This window comes from Cheilinus undulatus, linkage group 4, assembly GCF_018320785.1.
Source record: "Cheilinus undulatus linkage group 4, ASM1832078v1, whole genome shotgun sequence".
In the NCBI taxonomy this organism is placed as follows: Eukaryota; Metazoa; Chordata; class Actinopteri; order Labriformes; family Labridae; genus Cheilinus; species Cheilinus undulatus.
In genome coordinates, this window is record NC_054868.1 from 9704359 (window position 1) to 9725282 (window position 20924).

At 39.6% G+C, this 20924-nt stretch overlaps 1 protein-coding gene across 10 annotated transcripts in view; it reads right to left on the reverse strand.

The window, feature by feature from the left end:
* The window catches only part of rims1b (regulating synaptic membrane exocytosis 1b), a 136097-nt gene that overhangs the window by 30557 nt on the left and 84616 nt on the right, over positions 1–20924 (reverse strand). For 7 of the 10 annotated variants that reach the window (XM_041784904.1, XM_041784910.1, XM_041784908.1 and 4 more), the window contains 13 exons: positions 18315–18355; positions 18052–18162; positions 17768–17867; positions 17180–17303; positions 15469–15515; positions 14352–14467; positions 14130–14260; positions 12982–13153; positions 12675–12828; positions 12418–12474; positions 10227–10380; positions 8532–8648; positions 5419–5481 (listed from right to left, as the gene is read on the reverse strand). In XM_041784904.1, the coding sequence (XP_041640838.1) occupies positions 5419–5481; positions 8532–8648; positions 10227–10380; positions 12418–12474; positions 12675–12828; positions 12982–13153; positions 14130–14260; positions 14352–14467; positions 15469–15515; positions 17180–17303; positions 17768–17867; positions 18052–18162; positions 18315–18355 (1387 nt within the window). The remainder of the gene's footprint in view (positions 1–5418; positions 5482–8531; positions 8649–10226; positions 10381–12417; positions 12475–12674; positions 12829–12981; positions 13154–14129; positions 14261–14351; positions 14468–15468; positions 15516–17179; positions 17304–17767; positions 17868–18051; positions 18163–18314; positions 18356–20924) is intronic. The other 3 variants (XM_041784911.1, XM_041784906.1, XM_041784905.1) reach the window with 2 other exon arrangements.

Genomic DNA, 20924 nt, shown 5'->3' on the forward strand with positions numbered 1-20924 from the left:
GGCACTGCACGTTGTGTTCTTACCTAACTGTGACCTCATCAGTGAACCTGAGCACACGGTGTGTAAGGATGCTACGAGGCATGGTACCGCCCCCTTCCTGCCTGGGGGGAGGATTGCCCTTTAGGCATGCAGGGAGGGTGGAGCTGTGTGCCAGAACCCCACCCATGACAGTCAGAGGAAAGCCCCATGTGCAAGAGAAGGCAAAGGAAAACAAACATGACACATGCGACTGACAGAAATAAGCAGAAATCAAATATGTGAAAAGGGGGGGAAACATGAGCGTGAAGCGAGCTTGCAAAGGAGCAGGAGACACAAAGAAGCCAAATTCACATCGTCACATTATGGAGCAACACAAAGTTGGGTTTTCTTGATGATGGTGGCTGCTGGAAACAGATGGAGTGCATGCTGTCTGCGACCTCAGAGTGAGAAAGTCATTATGTAAGAGTAGAGATGGTTCCTCCTGCCCTCCCTGTGGACCGACCCCACACACATATATGGGGGAGATTACATGTAATGCTGATTATATAACACAATCTACAGATGTAAAGCCATCCAGGCGGCACGTGTCGAGGAAACCAAGCTACTATACATCTGCTGAATGTATAGCAGAGCCATGAGTAGGATTAGAACAGCAATGGAGGAAATGTTTAAACTGGAAATAGAGACTGATGATTATGTGATTTTTTTATTAGGGGTCACAGGAAAAAAAAGGAAAGAGTATAGAATATGCACTGATGTGCAAATAAAGATGCTTGAATCAACATCAGATATAGACTTTAGAGTGAAGTATGATTTTTGCATGGTTTGGATAATTTTACACCCATTAACTTTAACTCACATATCCTTTACATCATTCTGACCATTAATACGTTTACATTTATAACTTTTCCAGTGGGTTTCTGTGTTTTATATGCTGCTCTCTTTGATTTGCATTACTATAAATTTAGGGAAACTTGCAAGAGCCAACAAAACCAACATTTTAGCAACTTCACTGCAATCACAGCATCTAACCAAGCATGTATTCATCTAACTCATAGTCAAAATAATCCTATCAAAACTATTTAGACCAGCATTTACCAAAAAACTCAGTTAACTCCTTATTTCAAGATATAAAAGGCAAAAATATAAAGCCTACATTGCTTGTAATGAGAAAAATATCATTTGAATGTGTCTTGAGTGTTGTTAAATGTGTGAAATGTACCATAAATATCCAAATATATTATGTAGTACACAGCTTTGCTTGTTCCATTAGCATGTATGCTTACTTAATACTAGTAAAAGGCTTGTCAGGTAAATGTGCTATAGATAAATATATAAGATAATCAAATATATATACTTGGATTTGACTTGTTGAGGTTTTCTTTAGGTCAAAATTTCAAAATGTTCTGTACTTCACTCAGCATTATTTTCTAAAAAACCACATGCTTTTCTTCTGCAGTTATTTTATTTCCATCTTATTGATTATCACAGTCTGAAAGATGTTTTATTTTGAAAAATGACTCGATTCTCTTTTATATCCATACCTTTTGACCTCTTGACACATGTCATGATGTTTGTCTCAGTCACCCAAAACTCACCAACAAGCTAGCTAAAATGAGTATAAAAGGGAGAAAAGACGTAGTGACAGAAGTGGAGCCAAGAAAATGAAAAGCTGCACTTAAACAACAATACCGGGAGTCCTACTTTAATTATGGGTTTATTATGACAGGTGACTGTAACGAACCCACTGATTCTGCATTATGGTGAGGTGTACTGTTTCTGCACTTTCCTTGCTTTTATGCCATTTGTATGATTTTGGTGTATTTATCCCTCACATATTGATGGCCGTCCCATGAAAATGTTGTCTTTCCTTAAACTGGTCCGTGACTCAAAAAAGGACGGAGACTACTGTCTTCAAAGACTAAATCTACATGCAGTTAATCTACAAACAGCAAAAAAAGAAAAGTTAAAGAAAAGGAAAAATATGCTGATGGTGTTATTATAATTAGGTGATTATTGGGTGTTATTATGATTAGGTGATAGCTAAAGCCTACACTCTAAAGCTACAGGCAGTGTAACAAAACAAGAGTGACTGTAAGTGGTGAAATCATCAATCACATGAGGTAATTTAACGGTTCTTCATTGACTGAAATTATCTTCACTCATGGAAAACCAAAGCCCCAGTATCAAGAAAGTCATCTTACATTTCTGAGGGGTGTAATCTATCACAGAGAACCCTCTGCTGACACCAAACAGCAAGTAAAACCCTCTGCTCCAAGTCATCCTTCAAACTATTCAATTTTTTAAAACATTAAACCATGACAGCAAGATTTTACGGAGGACTTTACACCTAAAAGGAGGTAGAGCTGTGTATTTCCTACATCCTCATGTTACGATATGTATCAGTGTACCTGATGTTTGGGGTAGTGCTAGTGAACATAGAAACATTGAGGACATATAAGGCATAGAGACATAGTCCGAAAATTACTACAGCAGCTGTTGTTTAAGTGTAACAGCAAATAGCTGCATGGTTTTAAGAATCCTTGGCTTTGAAACACTAATTTAAGATCCTCAGGGATCCAAGAAGTAAATAAAATGTACTTTGCATGATCACTGAGCAAGTACAAAAATATTTATCTCTTAGAACTTGAGTGGCATCTTTTTTGTCTCTTGCTGTTGTAACTTCTACTACTATACTATAAAAGCAGCTTCCTGAAGCCTCAACTACGCTGCACAGTGTAAATCTTTCCAATTGAGCATAAAAGTACTCCTTGTGAACTCTTGATCCCATTCAGAAGTTGAGGGAAATTTTAACTTACAGTATCATTCAGTGGTAGTGCAGGATGTGATGGCACACAACGCCAAACCTCACTGTTGTTGCTAACTGCTAATTAGCTTGGTGTTGTGTGTAGTTGAAGATTAGTATTGCTACAGAGTTTTACCTTGTTTTTTGCAGCGCTTGCATATTGCATGACTAGTGTTCAACTCAGACTCTCTGATGTTTGAAGAAACAAAAAATAGTCCAGTTGTTTTGCTTTTAGTTTTGCTGGCTGCTGATAGATGTTCTATTAATGTTAACGGTAGTCTTGTTTTAGATCTGAATGTGCACTGCATCATGCAGTGTAGCATCTGCTGCCATCTGCTGGCTTAATGTTCACTGCACCATGGGGAATATGCATTTTAAAACTGCTGTCACATCATTTACAGCCATATTGATTCTGCAAAACCTGTATTGATACATGTATCAGCAAGGAGCATGTGATGATACATTGCCATATTGATTTTTTGGAGACAGGCCTATTAGAAGGCCGGTGTAAGACTGACATTATAACTTAGGCCTACACTGCTGAAACACCTTCAATGTTAGTAGTTCATCCATCATGAGTTACTCACATTCAGACCAGACTTTGTTTGGTCTTACTCAAAAGTTGTGCAAGCCATAGGACTGTTGGGTTTTGATGCAATTTAGCCACTGCACAGTACACTGATAAACTCAAATCTAGTTTAAAAAAATAAAAAATATATCTTATTATGCATAATAAAAGCCACAGCATTTGCTTTACTTATTAAGATGAGATGCACTATCTTAAAAAAAATAATGTACCTCCTTTCAAGGCTACATGTGAAGGAAAGAGACTCAAATTTCAACAGGTAAAAGTCAGAAAACTTCTCAAGGGTCTATAAGAAGGGTAAATGGTCTCAACTTTGGTATTTATAGGCCCAGCATAAATATGAAGTATGTGGGCCCATCCAAGGCTGTAATCCTGATGCCGCTCTGCTTGCCCCGGCAGATTTCTACTTATTACAAGAAATGCAGTTCTTATTCTTTTGCTTTGTAAATCTTGATCTTTATAAATCTAAGGTGTTTATCTGGACATGTCATGTTATTATTGGGGTTTTGTAATATTGCTCTGGACCCCTGGAGGAGTGGCTGCAACCATGTGCCAGGTCTAATGGGGATCCTAATAAACATCCATCCATCCATCCATTTTCAATACCACTTATCGTGGGGGGGGCAGCAAACTCTGCACAGAAAGGCCCTGACTGGGAAGGGAACCAGGGACCTTCTTGCTGTGAGGCATCAGTGCCAACCCCTGCAGCCCCTCCTAATAAACAATACAACAATAATAATTTGAGTTTTTGGGACACATACTTCTGTCCCTAAATGGGATGAATGCACATGCTTATGTTTGAGTTTTTGCAGTGCAGTGGCTTGTAAATTTTACAGTTGTTTATATTATACCCTCATGTTATCTTCAAGCTGGAGGAAAAATTAGAAGGATTTCATGTGTCAACATAGAGCCACATGCTATTGAGTAGCCAGCTGCACGTGACATTTAAAGGTGTGTGTTAAAAACAAAGATTGGTTGACATCATAGAATTGAAATGTTAAGATGGCAATGAAAGAGAGCATACTGTGATGAAAAGCTGACCAAATTTGAGTTCTTGCTTCATTAGCTTGCAGGTTAAATTATCTAATTGCATGGCATGCAAACCACCATCATATAGGAACCCATCCATCAAAAGAAGCATCATACATAATTTGGAAAATGGTCAAAAGTAATGAAAAGAATGTATGGTTTATGGTAACTGGGCTGTTTTTTAAATGATTGCATAATACAGAGGGGGAAAAGCAACACAAACCACATAGTTAGCTTAAGCAGCACCATGACAAAGCAGCTCTGCACACACTCCCATTAACGCAAGCACAAGCAGCACAGTGGTCTGAGAGAAATCAGGGCATTTGTTGCACTGAGAGGACACTGTTGCAACTAAATGACCCTCCAACTCCACAAATGAGTCCAGGAAAGCTGCACAGGCACAGTGAAGGGAAATGCTACTCTGTGTTTCAAGCTAAACGCTTACCTGTAAATGTCTTTATGGATACCGTTTACTAACAGGGGCATTTTGGGGGGCAGTGTGTTGCTGTATCTACCTACGCCCCTGCTTGTATGAGTAGAGATCATGCACATAAAGCAGGACAAGAAAAAAGGTGGGGAAAAAAGTAAACAAGCGCTGTGAGTGAGCACATCAAATGAAAAAAAAAAAAGAGAAATTAATCAAAAGAGCTTTGCCTTCTTTGAGATCAGCCACCGAGCAGGTCACTAATCCCCTCACACAGCAATCAGAGTGCTGTGTGTTTGTATTTGACAGTTGTGATAGAAACAATACTCAGACATGAATTTATGAGCTTGCTACAGCTACTAAGCCCCAATGTGACACTAATTTTTGACTCATGCAGTTGCAAAAAAGCAGACATTGACTCTACAGCATCTACAGTACATTCAAGAGTAAAACACCTTGTTTGCTTTGAAAATGTGAACATTAGGTGTGTTAAGATGAATTGTTAAAGTATAATGGGGATGTAAATGATGGTGAGATGGCACATTTTATCAAACAAAAAGCTGAATGGTGGTTGTTGTCTTTTTTTCATTTTACCTGTTTGTGTGCAGGCACTCGGCACTCCCGCCTCGGATAGACCTGTGCATCTCCAGGACCTCACTGTCATTGCCATGACGATGGGTGAACAAATGAGAAACAACCAGGGGAAAAAAAAACACAAACAGAAAAGGATGGCAGCTCAGACAGGCAAAGTGAATTTATGAATGAGAGAAACCAGGAAATCATAAATCTGGGATTTCAGTAAAGTCTGCATTGACTAAACAAAAGCAGTGTTGCAATGATTGCTTCCCTTTTGTTAGTAGTATTAGTAAGAATTAGTTTGGGAAAAAGGACATTAAGCATATAAAAAGACAAATTATTAACCATTGATTAAACCCTTATAGATATAAGAAAGTGGTAGCATTCTAAAGGCAGGGTATGTGATTCTAATTCAGCTTATTTCTGAGGAAATTTGCACATAACTCAAAACGACGTGCTCTTCATTCAATTTTATAATTTGAAAAATTAATTTAGCAGACACTTTTTCCAACGCAACATACCTCTGAGAGTAAGTACAAGACACGCAAACAGGTCATTAGTCAGAGGCAGACTTAGCGGGCATGAGTTTGTATGACAGAAGCTGGATATTCATCTGTGGTTGTATGGAGAGACTGGTTAGGATGACAAGCTCAGTCTTGCACAGGTTGAGCTGAAGGTAGCGTTTCTTTATCCATTCAGAAATATCAGCGAGGTATGATAAGATCTGAGCCGACACAGTTTTGTCATCGGTCGGAATGATAGGAAGAGCTGGGCATCATCTGCTTAGCAGTGATATAAAAAACTATGTGAACGCTTCATTGCACCTAGTGAGGGGGTTTATGTCGAGAAAAGGAGGGGACCAAGCACTGACCCATGAGGCACCCCTGTTGATATGCCATGTGGAGTTTGGACACTCCAGTCTTTCACAATTTGATAAAAGATCTTCCTGTGAGGAGCGCTTATAAGCAGATCCTGAGTTCTGGAGCTGAGGATTTGGTGGTTCACTGTCTGAAGCAGCAAACGGATCCAACAGCAATAGCACTGAAAAGGGTCTGACAGCAGACCACAGATTTCAGACACCCCCCTTGTAGACCACTGCTGTGAGACACCACCTCTGTCAGAATGGAAGTGACGTAATTTGCCCGTACAACGTATTCATGTTCATGAGCAAATGTAGACCATATGCTTGCTTTACTTTTAGCAATGTAAGCTTTAGCATCAGAGCTAAAGCTAACTAGATATGTAGGTAATGTAGCTGCTAAACTAAAGTTAAAAAACATCACTTTGTCCATTTTAGATTTAGCTACATTTGCTACTTTATCTGCTTACATAGCTAACATAGCTTTGTTTGCTTTAGATTAGCTATGTTAGCTATATAGCTGCACTATCTACAGAGGTAGTGTAATTTTGTTAGCTTCAGCCTAGCTACATCTGCAGTGTTTCATGGAGGACAAGCCTTTTCCTGTGAGCAGACTGTTTAGTTAGCATTATTACACTTTTTGAAAACAGGTCTTGCAGGTCAGGATTTTGACTTGTAACTTCTGGAATCCTGCCCCTTGCTTTAAACCTAACTAGAAGTTTAACCTGATTTTATTTTGAAAGTTTTAGCTTGTGTTTCTGTTCTAAGGTGGTGTCTCACAGTAGTGGTCTGCAAAGGGGGCATCTGAGAACCGTATTCTGAAGCCAGATTGTTTGACAGAAGTGAAGACTAACAAGCTGGTCTAGCCCATTGCATTGATTCCATTACCACAGGAGGCACTTTCAGAAGAGTTTCAGAAGAGTGGCCTGCCTAAAGCCATACTGATCAAACAGGTTGTTATTGTGCGTGACAGTGTTCATTTCGTCGACCAAAACTATGACTAAAACTATTCTTTCACAGGATTTTTTTCCATGACAAAAACTAGACTAAGACTAACAAAAATAGTTTTGTGATGGCTAAAACTGACAAAAAGTGAGTTTAGTTTAATCAAGATAACTAAAACTACACTAAAATGTAATGTAGTTTTCGTCAGACATTCAAAATCCGTAATATTTCTGCACTGTAGATAAATCTGCCAAAAAACAATAAAACTGTAGCAGAGAACACACTAGCATGATTTGGTACCAGAAACAGGAAAGAAAATAAATGATTGAACTAAAAGTAAAGACTAAAATGTGAGGACTTTTCATCGACTAAAACTAGACTAAAACTAAAAAGGGTACAAATGACTAAAATGGGACTAAAACTAAAAGACATTTCATCAAAAGACTAAAACTAAGACTAAAATTAAAAAATAGTGCCAAAATTAACACTGGTGAATGAACTCAGAGGCCTTGTTCAAGACTGCGCAGTCAAATATTTTTGACAGGTAAGGCAGAAGTGAAGCTGGCCTGTAATCCATTCTGTGTGGGCCCCAAAAAAAAGGTATAGCTGCCTTGTTGCTGTAGTTTTTCCCCTACAGATGAGTGGTTTTCAAACTGTTTTGCCCAAGGCACACCTAAAATCAAGCAAAAATCTCAATTCACACCATTCCTTATCCATTACAAATTGCCTCTTTGAAACGTGTTATAATAACTTCAGTTGATGAATAGCTGCAGTGATGATGCATGGTTGTACAAATTCCAGAACACCAGTGTGCCTTGCCACACCATTTGATAACCCAGCAGCCAGGGCACCAAATCAACAGGCTTGTTTAGCACTGAATCCATCAGCTGCTCTTCCTCCCTCACATTCCCACTGCTCAGAAACTGATTTACACCGTGATAACAAGCGCTTCTCATGTAGCATACCTGCTAATGTTGACCTGTCATCCAGCCTCTTTTTGTAAAAGCTCATTAATCAATTTTGGAAGATGGGGCTTTCGAAGAACCACAGATGACAGTAGTGAATTTGTTTGCCTGCTTTTCTCAGTATCAGGAATCACAAACCTCACCTTTAAATGCTAAATCAATGCATTTTGAAACACATCTGCATGATGATGATCAGGCTGCTTTCAACCATCATTGCTTTCAGTATGTGCCAGCTCGTTCTTAAAGCATTTTTTATCATTAGTTGTACATTTTATCTATCACTGGGTACATGATTTTACTAGAATACACTTCCTAACTCTGTCCCAAACTGTTGATCCCCACAGGTTCAAGAACAAGTTTACCTGTCCTCGGAGTACTCGTAGTCTGAGTCACCGGAGCGCTGGTGCTCCAGGTGTGCATCGTGGTAGCGGGAGGGGGATGGGGAGTGGTTGCGGTTCTGGTGGATCTCATCTAGACTCCTGACAAAACAGGTGAATAAAACGTGAGTTAATGGTTATTTCTAGATTAACATTGTAAGGCAGATGGATTGTCCAGACTCCATGTCTGTCATCTGACAAAGCTCCAGTCGGAAATGTTTGTGCTATGTCTGATAATGGACGTGACCAATCAGCCTCATTTGTGAAGAATGAGGTGTAGCTACAGGCAGGGTTTAGTTGTACTGGAAGCCGATAGCAATGGCCGCCACCAGTGTAGCGTTCAGCTCATATGTTACCATTGCAAAGCAGCACTTTTATCAGAACTGGGTGACATTTATTAATGAAATTAAGAGCAAGAAGAGCACTAAAAGCTTTTCATAATGAAAAGATGTTTTTGCTCTTCACCCAACCTGAGATTATTTGTGAGAGGGGTTAGTTGTAGCGTAAGCTGGTATAAACAATGGCTGCCACCAGTGTAGTGATTAGCTTGGATGTAGCATTAGTATAGCCGCAGTTTTATCAGAACTGGGCAACATTTCTTTGTGAAAACAAGCACAAAGACCACACTGAAAGCTTTTCTTGGCAGAGAAGATGTTTACTTTACTTCTTCCGACTGGCCTAGGCCTAAGTTTTACCCGCAAAAAAACTCCATTGTTCATAAACTATGGCAGTGCCAGCATGTTGAGCTAAGAGCTAGGCATGCCTACTACCTCATTTTGACCTGTGACAGACAGAATCATCTTCTATGGATTTTTTGAGGGCCTGCCCTTCCCAAACGTTTTGTGTTTGAGGTTTCCCAGATGAATGTGAAATATGTCACATTTAACAGTTTGTATTGGTCAAATCCAAACAACATAGCCCCACACAAAAGTTTTCTCACCTAGAGACTTTTGTATGAACTATTCATTAGTGTTTTATCATGATTTAAGTTAGTATGAGTAAACCTTGTTTTGACAATGTCAAAGCAGAGAGAGCCTTGCACCCCTCTGAAATCCCTGTTGCCCCCCAAGGGGGTCCCAGAGATTTCAGGGGGGAACCAATGTTCAACAGTACCCCCTTTCCCGAAGGTCGTAAACATGGGCGCAAAAAAATTATGGCAAACATGTAGAATGTGAAGAAGCCCTAGGCAGACGTATCCATGTATTTTGTTTTAATCAGTTTTGCTGGACAAGGAGTACATTCTGGTTGGATTCTTGAGATCTTGTCTGATTTATCCTGTTAACTTACATAGAAATATCTTGTTTTTTTGAAAATAAGAAAAGAAAAATCACAACAGCAAAATAGAGTGAAATAAAGTATTATGACTGCCTTTTTTGGCCAGTCTCTTTGTTCATTGATGATTTGTTCCCTTTAAGGACCATACTGCAACATTTGTCATCTAATTTTTGACATTAAAATTTTCAGAAATTTCTTTCTTTGTTTTGTCCTTTACCCCTTATTTTTTCTTCTTGAATATTAGAACCTCTTTTCGTTTTTTGTTTTTTTAGATTTTCTAATGTACATTTTGTCTTTCCTTTCATCTTGTATACATGTTCAAAATGACTGATATTGTTAATCCAAAAAACAAAACAAAAACAGTCCTTAGAGTTTTTAAGAAGTGATTGAACAGGTGATGCTGACCTCTGCATGGGGACGTGTGCAGGCCGTGAGCGAGCCCTGCAGGAGTCTTCTCTGTGAGGCGACACGGAGCGAGAGCGGTGCTGGACAGGCCGCTGCTGCTCAGGAACAGCCAACGTACTGCCGCGCTCTCTGTCCCTGGAGTTACGCTCTGAACCTACACATTCACACACGTCCAGAAAACACACACAGCAACAACAGAAGGCAACCATTCACACATTCATACAAAAATGTTTGTTGATTCATGGAAACAACACACAAGCATGGATAGAGACACACAGACACACACAATCAAACATTAGTGTTGTGTCCTTTGAGAAGAATCCACCAGTTATGTGTACCAGTGTTATTCTACCATCTACTAATACAGATGCCATTCTCTTTCAGATTGTAGAACATCACATCAGGATGTTTTACAGGAAAATGAGCAGCTAGCAAACATGTTAGCTGGTCATGTTAACTAGCCAGAGTAACAGACTGTTTCTGCAATGACTCTGTCAGATTTAAAACCAGTGACATTCTCTCAGTTGTCTGCATATCTAAATGCTAATTCATAAGAGCGGGAGGATCGGTTTATGGGAGGATCTGCATATCCACTTAAGTTAATATTTTAATTTGAAATACTAATTTCATCAGATGAACCTTCACAAAAGACCTCCTGGTTATATTCACAAAAGTTGATACAAATACATACATGATAGAGCTGCACATTCCCAGCAGAGGTTGCACAGCCTCTGCACTGAAGAGAGACAGTGGCCCTTACACTATGATACAGATCTTGCTCTTGTCCTTCATGCCTGTAAGCAACCAGCTGAAGTCTGCTAAATATTCAGGCGTATCTTAAAAGGTTAGAATATCATGTTGAAGTTAATTTTTTCCCATGATTTACCTCATGAAGTTGAGTTTCCATATATTCTAGATTCATGACATATAGCGGCAAACATTACATGACTTTTTTTTTTAATCTTGATGATTACAGCATACAGTTCACAAATATCAAAAATCTATCTCAGAATCTTATAATACTGTGTAAAGTCCAATTTGCAAAGGTTTCCTGAGCTGTCATTCTCTCACCCTGGTTCAGTACACACAACCATCATGTAGAAGACTGCTGACTTGACTCTTGTCTTGACACCCTTCAAATTGAGGGTAAGCCACAGAAGGTCACTGCTGGAAGTTACTTTTCAGTGGTAGTAATATTGTTACTGAACAATTTACTCTGAAAAGCAACATTACCCAGCGCTGACATCAACTAAACTAATTTCAGAACCAAGGTTGTGCAAAGAATGCATCAGAATAACACATAGAACCTGTATGAATTCTATTATTTTGATGCATTCACATTAAGCCCATAATAGATGTGTTTTCAGAATACAGACGCCCTTGTTTGGGTGTTCTTTTATTGTTATTATTGTTGGAATAATTAAGTTACGCTTTCTGGTACTTTGAAACTATTCATCTACAAATATCCTTTGATTAGTTTTTCATCTATTTAATGGATCGGGTAAGTTAAACATGTAACAAAGGCTAGTAGAGAGAAGGATCACTGTCTGGGCTCAGCACTGTGAACAAGCAAAGTATTGTTTCTATTAAATATTTTCTCAAACCATTTTAAAATACACACTCTTTTGACTTTTTTGAACACCAGTGTGAGCCAAAATGTCATGAATTTAAAACACATAAATAAAAGGTTAATATTAATCTGACAGGAGAGGAAGGCCAAAGCAGGAACAGCCTAACAACAAAGCAGTTGTGAGCTTGTTTTTGCTTATTCTGTGCATGTTCAGTGTCCTCTCTGAAGCAGGACTCATGCAGGAGAATGGCAGTGAACAACAGTAGCTCTAAAGTCTAACATGCACTCGGTGCTTCAGTGTTTCTACGGCCCAGCAGAGGAGGAGAAACTCTTCACTACAGCCTCAGTGAAGTACAGAATGCTGCTAAACTGCAGCATTACAGAGGCTGTGTGTGCAGTCCACTAGCATTATGATGAATAGCCAATGTCTTTGTAGTGCTGTTTTTTGCTGATGAAGCAAGGATTATTTATTTCAATTTGAGAGCAATTACTAATTAAAAAGGTGCCTGAGGAGGCTCAAAATGTTTGGAGGGGGGATGCAAAGAGAAAGCTCTCTCACCCAGTGCTGGACGCCTACAGGCTAATACAAAGTAACACTCAGTAACCATGCCCCCCACCCACCTTTATTCACTACCATCAAACCATCATCAAACTCTGTATCAATGATGCGATGCGACCCTGCATACACACATACACAGTACACACACATACAGGACAGGGTTGAGAGGTTCTGTTGTCAGACAAAGAGGAAAAATCTGAATAAAGGAAGAGTTAGAAACCGCAATCATACACACTATAATCAGACGAAACAGGGATTAAATCCTGATATACATGTATATCAACAAAGCCTGTAAATACATTAACATAGCAGCACATACTCTGTAGTTTCTTGCTTGGGCTGTCTCCGTGGACATGTCTGCGTGGGAGGTACGGGGAAGGCTGGGGCAGAGGTATAGAGGACACGTCATGTGTCTGGAGTTTATACCAGTGAGGAATATCGTCCAGCAAGGCGGTTTCCAACTCGATCAGGATCTGAGCGAGATGAGGGGGAAAGCGTGGAAGAGTCAGAGGGTTGAGTAAAAAAGAGTCAGACATGTAGATACACAGAGGAACCACTAACGCAGCAGGTCAAAGAGCTCCAACGAAAATAAAGAAACTACTGAGTGGATATCATGTTGCTCTCACCTCTCCCAGGAATTCACTCTCCTCCTCCTGGACTCTGGGTTGGTCCCACACAGTGATCTCCAGCATTCGTTCTCTGAAATCTCGCCGATGGACGTGGGAATATAAAAATGTCTGGTTCCACTTGGGCTCAGCGCTCTTCTTCACTGTTTTGGTCCGCCGTTTACTCTTATCACTAGAAGAGAGGCAGAAATGGTTCAGAGGGTCAGGGAAATTAATTCTCCTGCATATAAACACATTTTTTAAGTTGGCTTTAAATGTTTTGATGTTCTCTCTTAAAATCGTGTTTATTTCATCTGTTATCCTTAATTGACTCCTATTGGAAAACTCTTTGGATTTTAAGCCAGACGTACTCTTTGCGATTTTTAGCAGATTTAGACGAGAAATCCGAAGTCACTAACCTGGCACGCCAGATGGATTTGTTTCACACAACCATCTGGTAAACCATTCATAGACAGTATCTGGGAAGGGGCAGAGCCTTTCAAAAAAAATCTGAGGGTGATTGGATGAACGTTCTGTCTGTCACATCTTTACAAGCCAATCAGAGCAATCAAACATGTGACGTCGTAGCCCCAAACCAAGGTGCGCCACTACGGACAAGCAAACTCCACAGAGAGCTGCATAACGTGAACCATGTCGACTGCCAGTACGTGACTTTTGCCATTTTTGAAAAGAAAACAAATCAATGCTGTTCTTTGTTCTTCTTGTAATGAAGAAATGTCATTAAGTTCTGATAAAACCGGTGCTTTAGCAGCATCCACGCTAATGTTTTCTGCCATAATTCAAACCAGCCTCTTGTTGCTGCTTGCTTATATCAGGACTCCGCTGCGAGCAAAAGTACTGTGCCTCGACGCTTATTGGTCCTGTCACTTTCTAGCTGGGCCCAAACTGTTCACATGGGAGCTTTGCAAGATGGATTTGCCAGTGAGAAACACAGAAACGGGCGAATCAATCTGCTTTGCAAGGTTTCAAAGTCATACCACTCACCTCAAAGTCAGGTCATTTAAAGCTTTAAGGTTCTAACTTTCTCTGTTCCCATTCATTCCTTACGGCTGTCCCCCCACTTCCTGCCCCACATTCAGCATTCACACATCACCTGGATCACGTGACTACAACCAACCTAATACATGAAACAAATAACACTTCATTACCTCCTATCAGGGAGGAAGTACATTTTGACATAGGGGTTCCGAGGTCGTCCGTCTGGACGGGTTGGCAGATCTATGGCTTGAAGGACGTTGACGATCAACTGATGACCCACTTTGTCGTACCACAATTTCACCTGTAAAAGTGCATAAAGACAATGAACCTGCATCCAATCCAAATTAGTACACGCACCTCCTTTGTCTGTCCCCTCTTTTTCAGATACTCACAGAGAGCTGTCCAGGAAGTACCAGAGGGAGGTCTCGGAGGGTTCCGGGGCTGGTTGGGGACATCACCGAAATAGAAGGACGGTCCATCTTTTGTGACTCGAAGGAACTGGAGCCAGCTGTTGGAGAGAACATTTGTTATCATAAAACCATTTAATTCCCATCCAGTTCCACCATCCATCCATTTTCGGTGTTATCTGAGGCTGCTGTGACGGCAGGTAGGGTCAAGATGCAACACATCCATGCTGTTTTTCCAGCTCGTCTTAGGGGACTTCCTTAAGTGTTCCCAGGCATGATGCAATATTTAATTGCCCCCAGATCTGTGCCATGGTTTCCAGTCAGTTGGCCCTGCCGTAATATCTCCAAATTAAGGCACCCAGAAGGCATCCTGATCAGATCCACTAAGTTAAATGCAGAGAGCAGCAGGTCTACTCCAAGCTTCCTCTGGATGTCTGATCTCCTAACCCTATCACTGAGGCCAAGCCCAGCAAGTCTTCAGACCACAATCATTCCCAGTCACTCATTTTTACAATCTACAAAGTGCCTCTCTCTCTCTTTCTTTTACTGCTACCAGAAACGTATGGCCATATACAATGACTGGAAAGTAGATCAATTAGTCATTCGAAAGCCTTGTCTTTATACTTAGCTTAGTTTTAACCTCTACAGATCACTATAACATCTGCATAACTGCTGACACTGCACCGATCCCTCTTTTGATCTGATGATTAATGTTACTCAGAATCATCAAAGGATTGCCTCTTTAAAGAGGTGCAGAGGTTGCATGCTCCTGTGACCTTTGGATCACTCCTGCTAGAGTCAATACTCTATCAGGCTCTCTCAAGGCAAGTAAGCCAAGGGCACAGTCTAAGAATGATTATTGGAACTTAAATGAAAATTGGGAACTTGGACTGCCTCTGAGAGCCATAGACAGTAAGGAAGCTCTCTTTTGAGTATCTAGTGTCCAGGCCTTTGCCTGACCCATGAGTGTAAACTGGACATGAAGCACTGAGATATGGCTTGGTTCTGTCACCCTCAGGACACTCAGGAGGCCTCCCAATGCAGGCAAAATCCTTGTCTTACAAATCTGGAATTAGATAAAGTTGCTCATTTAAAAACTTACTAGATTCTAGAGGTGGGTGGGATGACTCTGGGATTCTTGGGATGTCTCTGTAGAAAAGGAAAGAGAGTCAGAGTCAGAATTCCTCAACTTCCAAGTCGATAAACCTACTGTACATCAAGATACTTCCAATGTAAAGAGAGGCATACATAGGGATGGAGATCGTTCATTTTTATTGATATTGATACTCTTATCGATACTCCTTATCGATCCAAGTTTTTATTGGTAGTTGTATTCATACTTTTCTATGTTTGTTGGATCGACAAAATGATGACAGTGAATTTTTAACAGTAGTAGTATAAGCTGAGTAGAGCCTTTTTTAAAAAGTGAAACTCGGTGTGCCAGATGTTCAGCTTTTCCCCGTCCTCTTTTACCAACAATGGTGAGTGTATTTATTTGTAGCTCTGGTGGACGGGGTAACGCTTTAAGAAATGCTGCTCCACACCACTGAATCCAAAACTTCATTTTCAGCTCTTGCAAGGCAGCCCCCTGTAGCCAGGGACACCAAACTAGTGTTGCCCCCCTCCTCCCTGCCCGTCCCGAGCTGCTGGGAGAGTGGATGTGTGACTACAGGGACAGTAAAACCGTAAGCCAAACACCCACTCGGATCACCACCAACCGCTTCACGTTTCCAACTGATTTTCCCCACTCAGCAAAACAACCGTTGAGAATTAAACTGATAGACAGACGGATAGATAGACCAATAGATAGATCCAGATAGAAAAGCAAGGCATCTAGTTTTATTAAGTCCCAGCACAGAAAAGAGAGACAGCTGACTAAGTTTTAAAGATCAAAATTATAAAGGTAATGTGACCAGCATACGAACAGCAGTGGTCATAATGGTATAAGCTCTTAAATTAGATAGCATTGGCTTGACAAGTGGTCCTGTAAGAGTACAAATAAGACAAAAAATGATCTCATATTATTTATATTTAATCTAAAATAGTTAGAGAGCATTTAAACATGGTCAGGTGCATGCAGGTCATTCTGAATCAACTATTATTTTAGTACAACAGAATGATGTTAAAATAATTAAAAATGCTCTAAAAATGTACATTTTTAGCTTATCTTTACTATGAGGAGGGTGCAATAAGGAACCTGACAGTGATTAGAAGGATCCTGAGATAACGTTCAGTTTTTCTTTCTTCTTTCTGTCATTTTTTTATAACCCCAATGATCAATCAACTGGCTGGTGTTTGAGTGGAATTTCAGTCGACGGGCCTAAATAATGGCGTTACATCAGAGTGCCTGCGAGCCTCGATAGCAGTATCGATAAGCTAAAACATTTTTGGGTTTTTGAAAAATACAGACCCGGGATTTCGATCTCCATCCCTAGGCGTACATTCATCTTTAAAAATGAATGAGTTGAAGGCTCATGTCAACCAAAGGTTGAGTGGAGGAAGAAGAGCAAGCAGTCTCTCAATACACATCTACATCTTAAAGATGGTGGGTCATAGGAGAGAGGAGGACATTTTTCTCTTGGATTTTAGGATTTCAGGGAGACATGACATGAAGGGGCTCCACCCATCAATTCAACTCTACTTACTGATATGCTCTATACACTTTTCTCAAGAAGTTTTTGGACATAATTCGGTGGATAGAGCTTTTAGATAAAGGAAGGAGACATACCAAAAGCTTCTGTCAGAAAAAAAATCAAAGCCATTACTCATGCACTTTAGTAAAATATATCCAATAATAACAACTTTAGGCTTACCCTATAGGTCGTGATACAACTATTTCCACTTGAGGTTCTGCCTTGGATTCAAGGATGATGTTGTACACTTCTTTCTTTGTTAGTCCAGGCAGAGACTTCCCATTCCACTGCAGCACTTCATCGCCTGAAACCAGAATGTGTTACACATTTATTGAAGACTATGATGAATGACTCTAAGAACTCATCTATCGGCCCATCTTTTCCGGGCATGACTGCTAACTCATTTTTTTTAAAGAAGGAATGAATGAAGTTGAGAGACAGACAATCTGTCCAATCACCTTCTGAGAAATATCTGAAAACTCCTGCCCTTCCCAAACACTTAGTATGGGAGGTTTCCAAGATGAATGTAAGATATGTCCCATGAAATTGTTATATGAAACAGTCTAGTGCTTCAGGTCAATAGATATTACTCCAGTTTAAAGAGAGAAGTGACTTTCTATGTCGACCAAAAAAAAAACTAAAGTTTTTGAAAATATATCAACCGTGCTGTAAGCAATGAGTCTGAGCTAAAAATCTTTCTTTTCAATCAAGCCAAGTTTAGATGAAAGTTTAGTCGCTCCTGCAGAGGATGTCATATTGGACTCATACCTGCTCGTAGGTGTCCCACGACATCTGCCAGGCTGCCTTTCTTAACTTTGGTGATAAAGGCCCCGAGTCTCCCCATCTCTGTCATCTTCCCTCCTACCACCTGCACACCAAGGAGAGAAACCATAACGGAAAGAATGTGAGGTTCATGCTGGGTTCAGTAATGGCTCAACAGACACTGACCATCCATGTAGTTCACGCCACTAAAGTCAAAACAAACACAAACAAGTTATTTAAAAGCCAAGAGAGATCCAGGTCTGACATACAGTGAGTGATTCCCTGCTTACTTTTAGGCCGAGGAGTGAGCCAGCCTCCCGGGGCATGGCTGACCTCTTACTGAGTGTGATTCGTCCGATTAAGTGGTCACCCTCCTTGGACGGCTGCCACGTAACTGGATGCTGCAGAAAAGTTGTGAGACAGTGTAAAAATGGATTAAAAACAGAAGAAGGAACAAGACATGTAGAAAAAAAAGATATGCATATTTATATGAGCAACTCTAAGGCCAAAATAACAGTCTGTTGTAAATCTTTTGGGTGGTGCTTAAACTTACATGCCACACTGTAGGATCAAGAGAATGACAATCCCAGTCACCTGTAAGAATATACGAAATAGGAAGTCAAAAACTCAGGTGTTTCTGTCAATACACTGTTTATCACATTTTGTAGTTTAAAGTCCTGGAATGAATAACAAGAATATTCTTTTTAATAAAATACAAAATAATAATAGAAAGAAAAGAAAAAGGCCCAAACTTCTCTCAGAAAACATTTTTTGATAAAGTTACAATCTCAGTCCCTACATTCAAGTCTTCTCCATGAAAGCATGATGTGTATTCAGGGATTTTTTTGTCAACATTAAAGTGAAAAAGATTTAAAAGTGCGGCAGTCTTCAAGTTTGGCTTATTTGTAAATGATGAATTGCCACTCCAATGAAGTGAAGCAGTCGGTTGTGTTAAAACAACTGACAGTCGAACAGCTTTTGTGTTAATTTGATAAATTACCATTAACTGTCAGTCACTACTTCTCTATAACTTTGTCCTCAGGACTCAAGCTACGACAAACACTAATGAATGACACCATACTGGCCGTTTCTATTCTAACATACAATCCAAGGGTAAGACCTCTGACAGGATGGCTGCTCCACTATGGCAAACATCCTCATCACTATTATTTTGACTGATAATGACACTGACAAATTGAAAACATTGATTTTAAACTGTATTTGTGCCCAAATTCAAAATGCTTAAACAAGGCTGTCAAGATTAATCAATTTAATTGTGATTAATCAAGGTCCACAATTAGTGCAATAAATGCTTTAAGTTGCAATTAACTGCAGGATTTATCGTCCCTTTCAACACACTATGTTTATGCCACATCAGCATCTCACTCCAGCAACAGTGATATAAAATAAATCCACCACTACTCTTTAATGCCTCCCTTAATAACTCAAAAACAACTCAGTGGAAAACTCTTAACTGTTTCCTCATTTCCTTTTCAATCCATAACAAGTTTGTTTTTCTGTGGTTAAGTTGCTGTCATAATCCTCTACACCATAGCGGACAGCCTGAGGCTGATGTAACTTCTATGTTAATAATTAGGGATGGAGGAAAAAAAATCATTGAAAGTCAGTGGGAGACTAAAAGCTATCTGGGTATCCTAAATGATTAACAGAAATACATTAACAAGACAGCAGTCGAATATGCCTGCCATACATTTCGGGTGGCAGGGTATCAAAATGAAACCACTGCATCATTGCTCAGCATCTGTTTGCCGATGACTTTTTTGTAGCACCCAAAAATGAAAAATAATTCATAAAAACAAACGTTTTTGTTGATCTGAAATTAAAGCGACCATTTACGAGACTGTGTGTACAGTTTTTGCAGCGTGCTCACCACTCTGCACAAAGTTTGAAGCATGCTGACCTGCTGCACCACAACAGCAGATGCAACCCTCTGTGATTGACGGAAGCCTGACAGAAAAATTAGTTTTAGTGGTTGAATGATATGCTTGATTAATTTCTGACTCCTCAGAGAAGCCCAGTGAGCCGGCTCTAACTTGGGTGAATTCAGTTTGAAATCCCTCATTCCTGTTCAAAATGGTAAAATGTGGAGAGCTCACTGAAAATGAAAGAGTCCGCATTAAAACACTTGATGATGCTGGATGGTCTTTGAGACAAATATGACAGGTGGTCTAATAAATTTGCTAAGCACTGTACATTTGTATATTTTGGGGAATTTGTTTTGAGAGATTGTTTTTTTTTAATAATAAAATTTAGACTCCATGATAAAATATTGGAGGAATATGAAATCTGAAAAAATCTGTGTTACTTTTTATGCGAAATTTTAAAGATATCTTTAAGAACTTTGCACAGAAATTTCAGCTCTTTTTTGTTAATTTTAGAGCATTTGTGTTGTTATTGGACATGATTTTTGGTCAAATTTAATTCCTTTTTAATGTCAAGACTGAGCTTGAAATGATCAATTCCTGCTTATCCCCAATAAAGGAAAAAAGCTAAGGTCTCAGGAGGTTAAAAAATCCTGTCAAAGATGGAGAATTTTTGGTAAATGCGACCTCTGCTCTGGGATGATATCCAAATTCATTATCAAAACTACTAAAAAGAAGGTTCCCGTGATATTTTTCAATGAAACTGTCACCCTTGAGGGGCATTCAAAATAATGAACAAATTCTTCAAATTCATCTGCATTGTTCCAGGCACAACTCCTCAAAATCAAGTTTTCTGTTAAACAACAGCTTCCTTTCAATCAGCTTTCCTGTGAGTGTGGTGGGGCTCCTTCTGCTCCTCAATTAAATTAGAGAGCTGTTTGGGTGGGAGGGGTAAGCACATGCTGTGATGTGAAGGTGTGTTTTATTTATCACACATGACAAAACTTATGGGCAAAACAAGAAAAACAATGTAGCACAATAATCGTTTAATCTTGATAATCTTGCTTTCTTGATCAGGAAAAGCTAAAATCATCATTGAAACTGATGAATCTCCCAGCACTATTAATAAATCTACTAAGATAAAGCCTGTTTGATTTCCCTGGTTCTGCATATACCAGCTTATGTTGTTTGAGCTTTTTTCAAGCATGACCTTTAGAAGGGAAAAAGAATCAAAAAGAAATTAAAAATATATTTAAGGCAATGGTACAGAGATAAGCCGT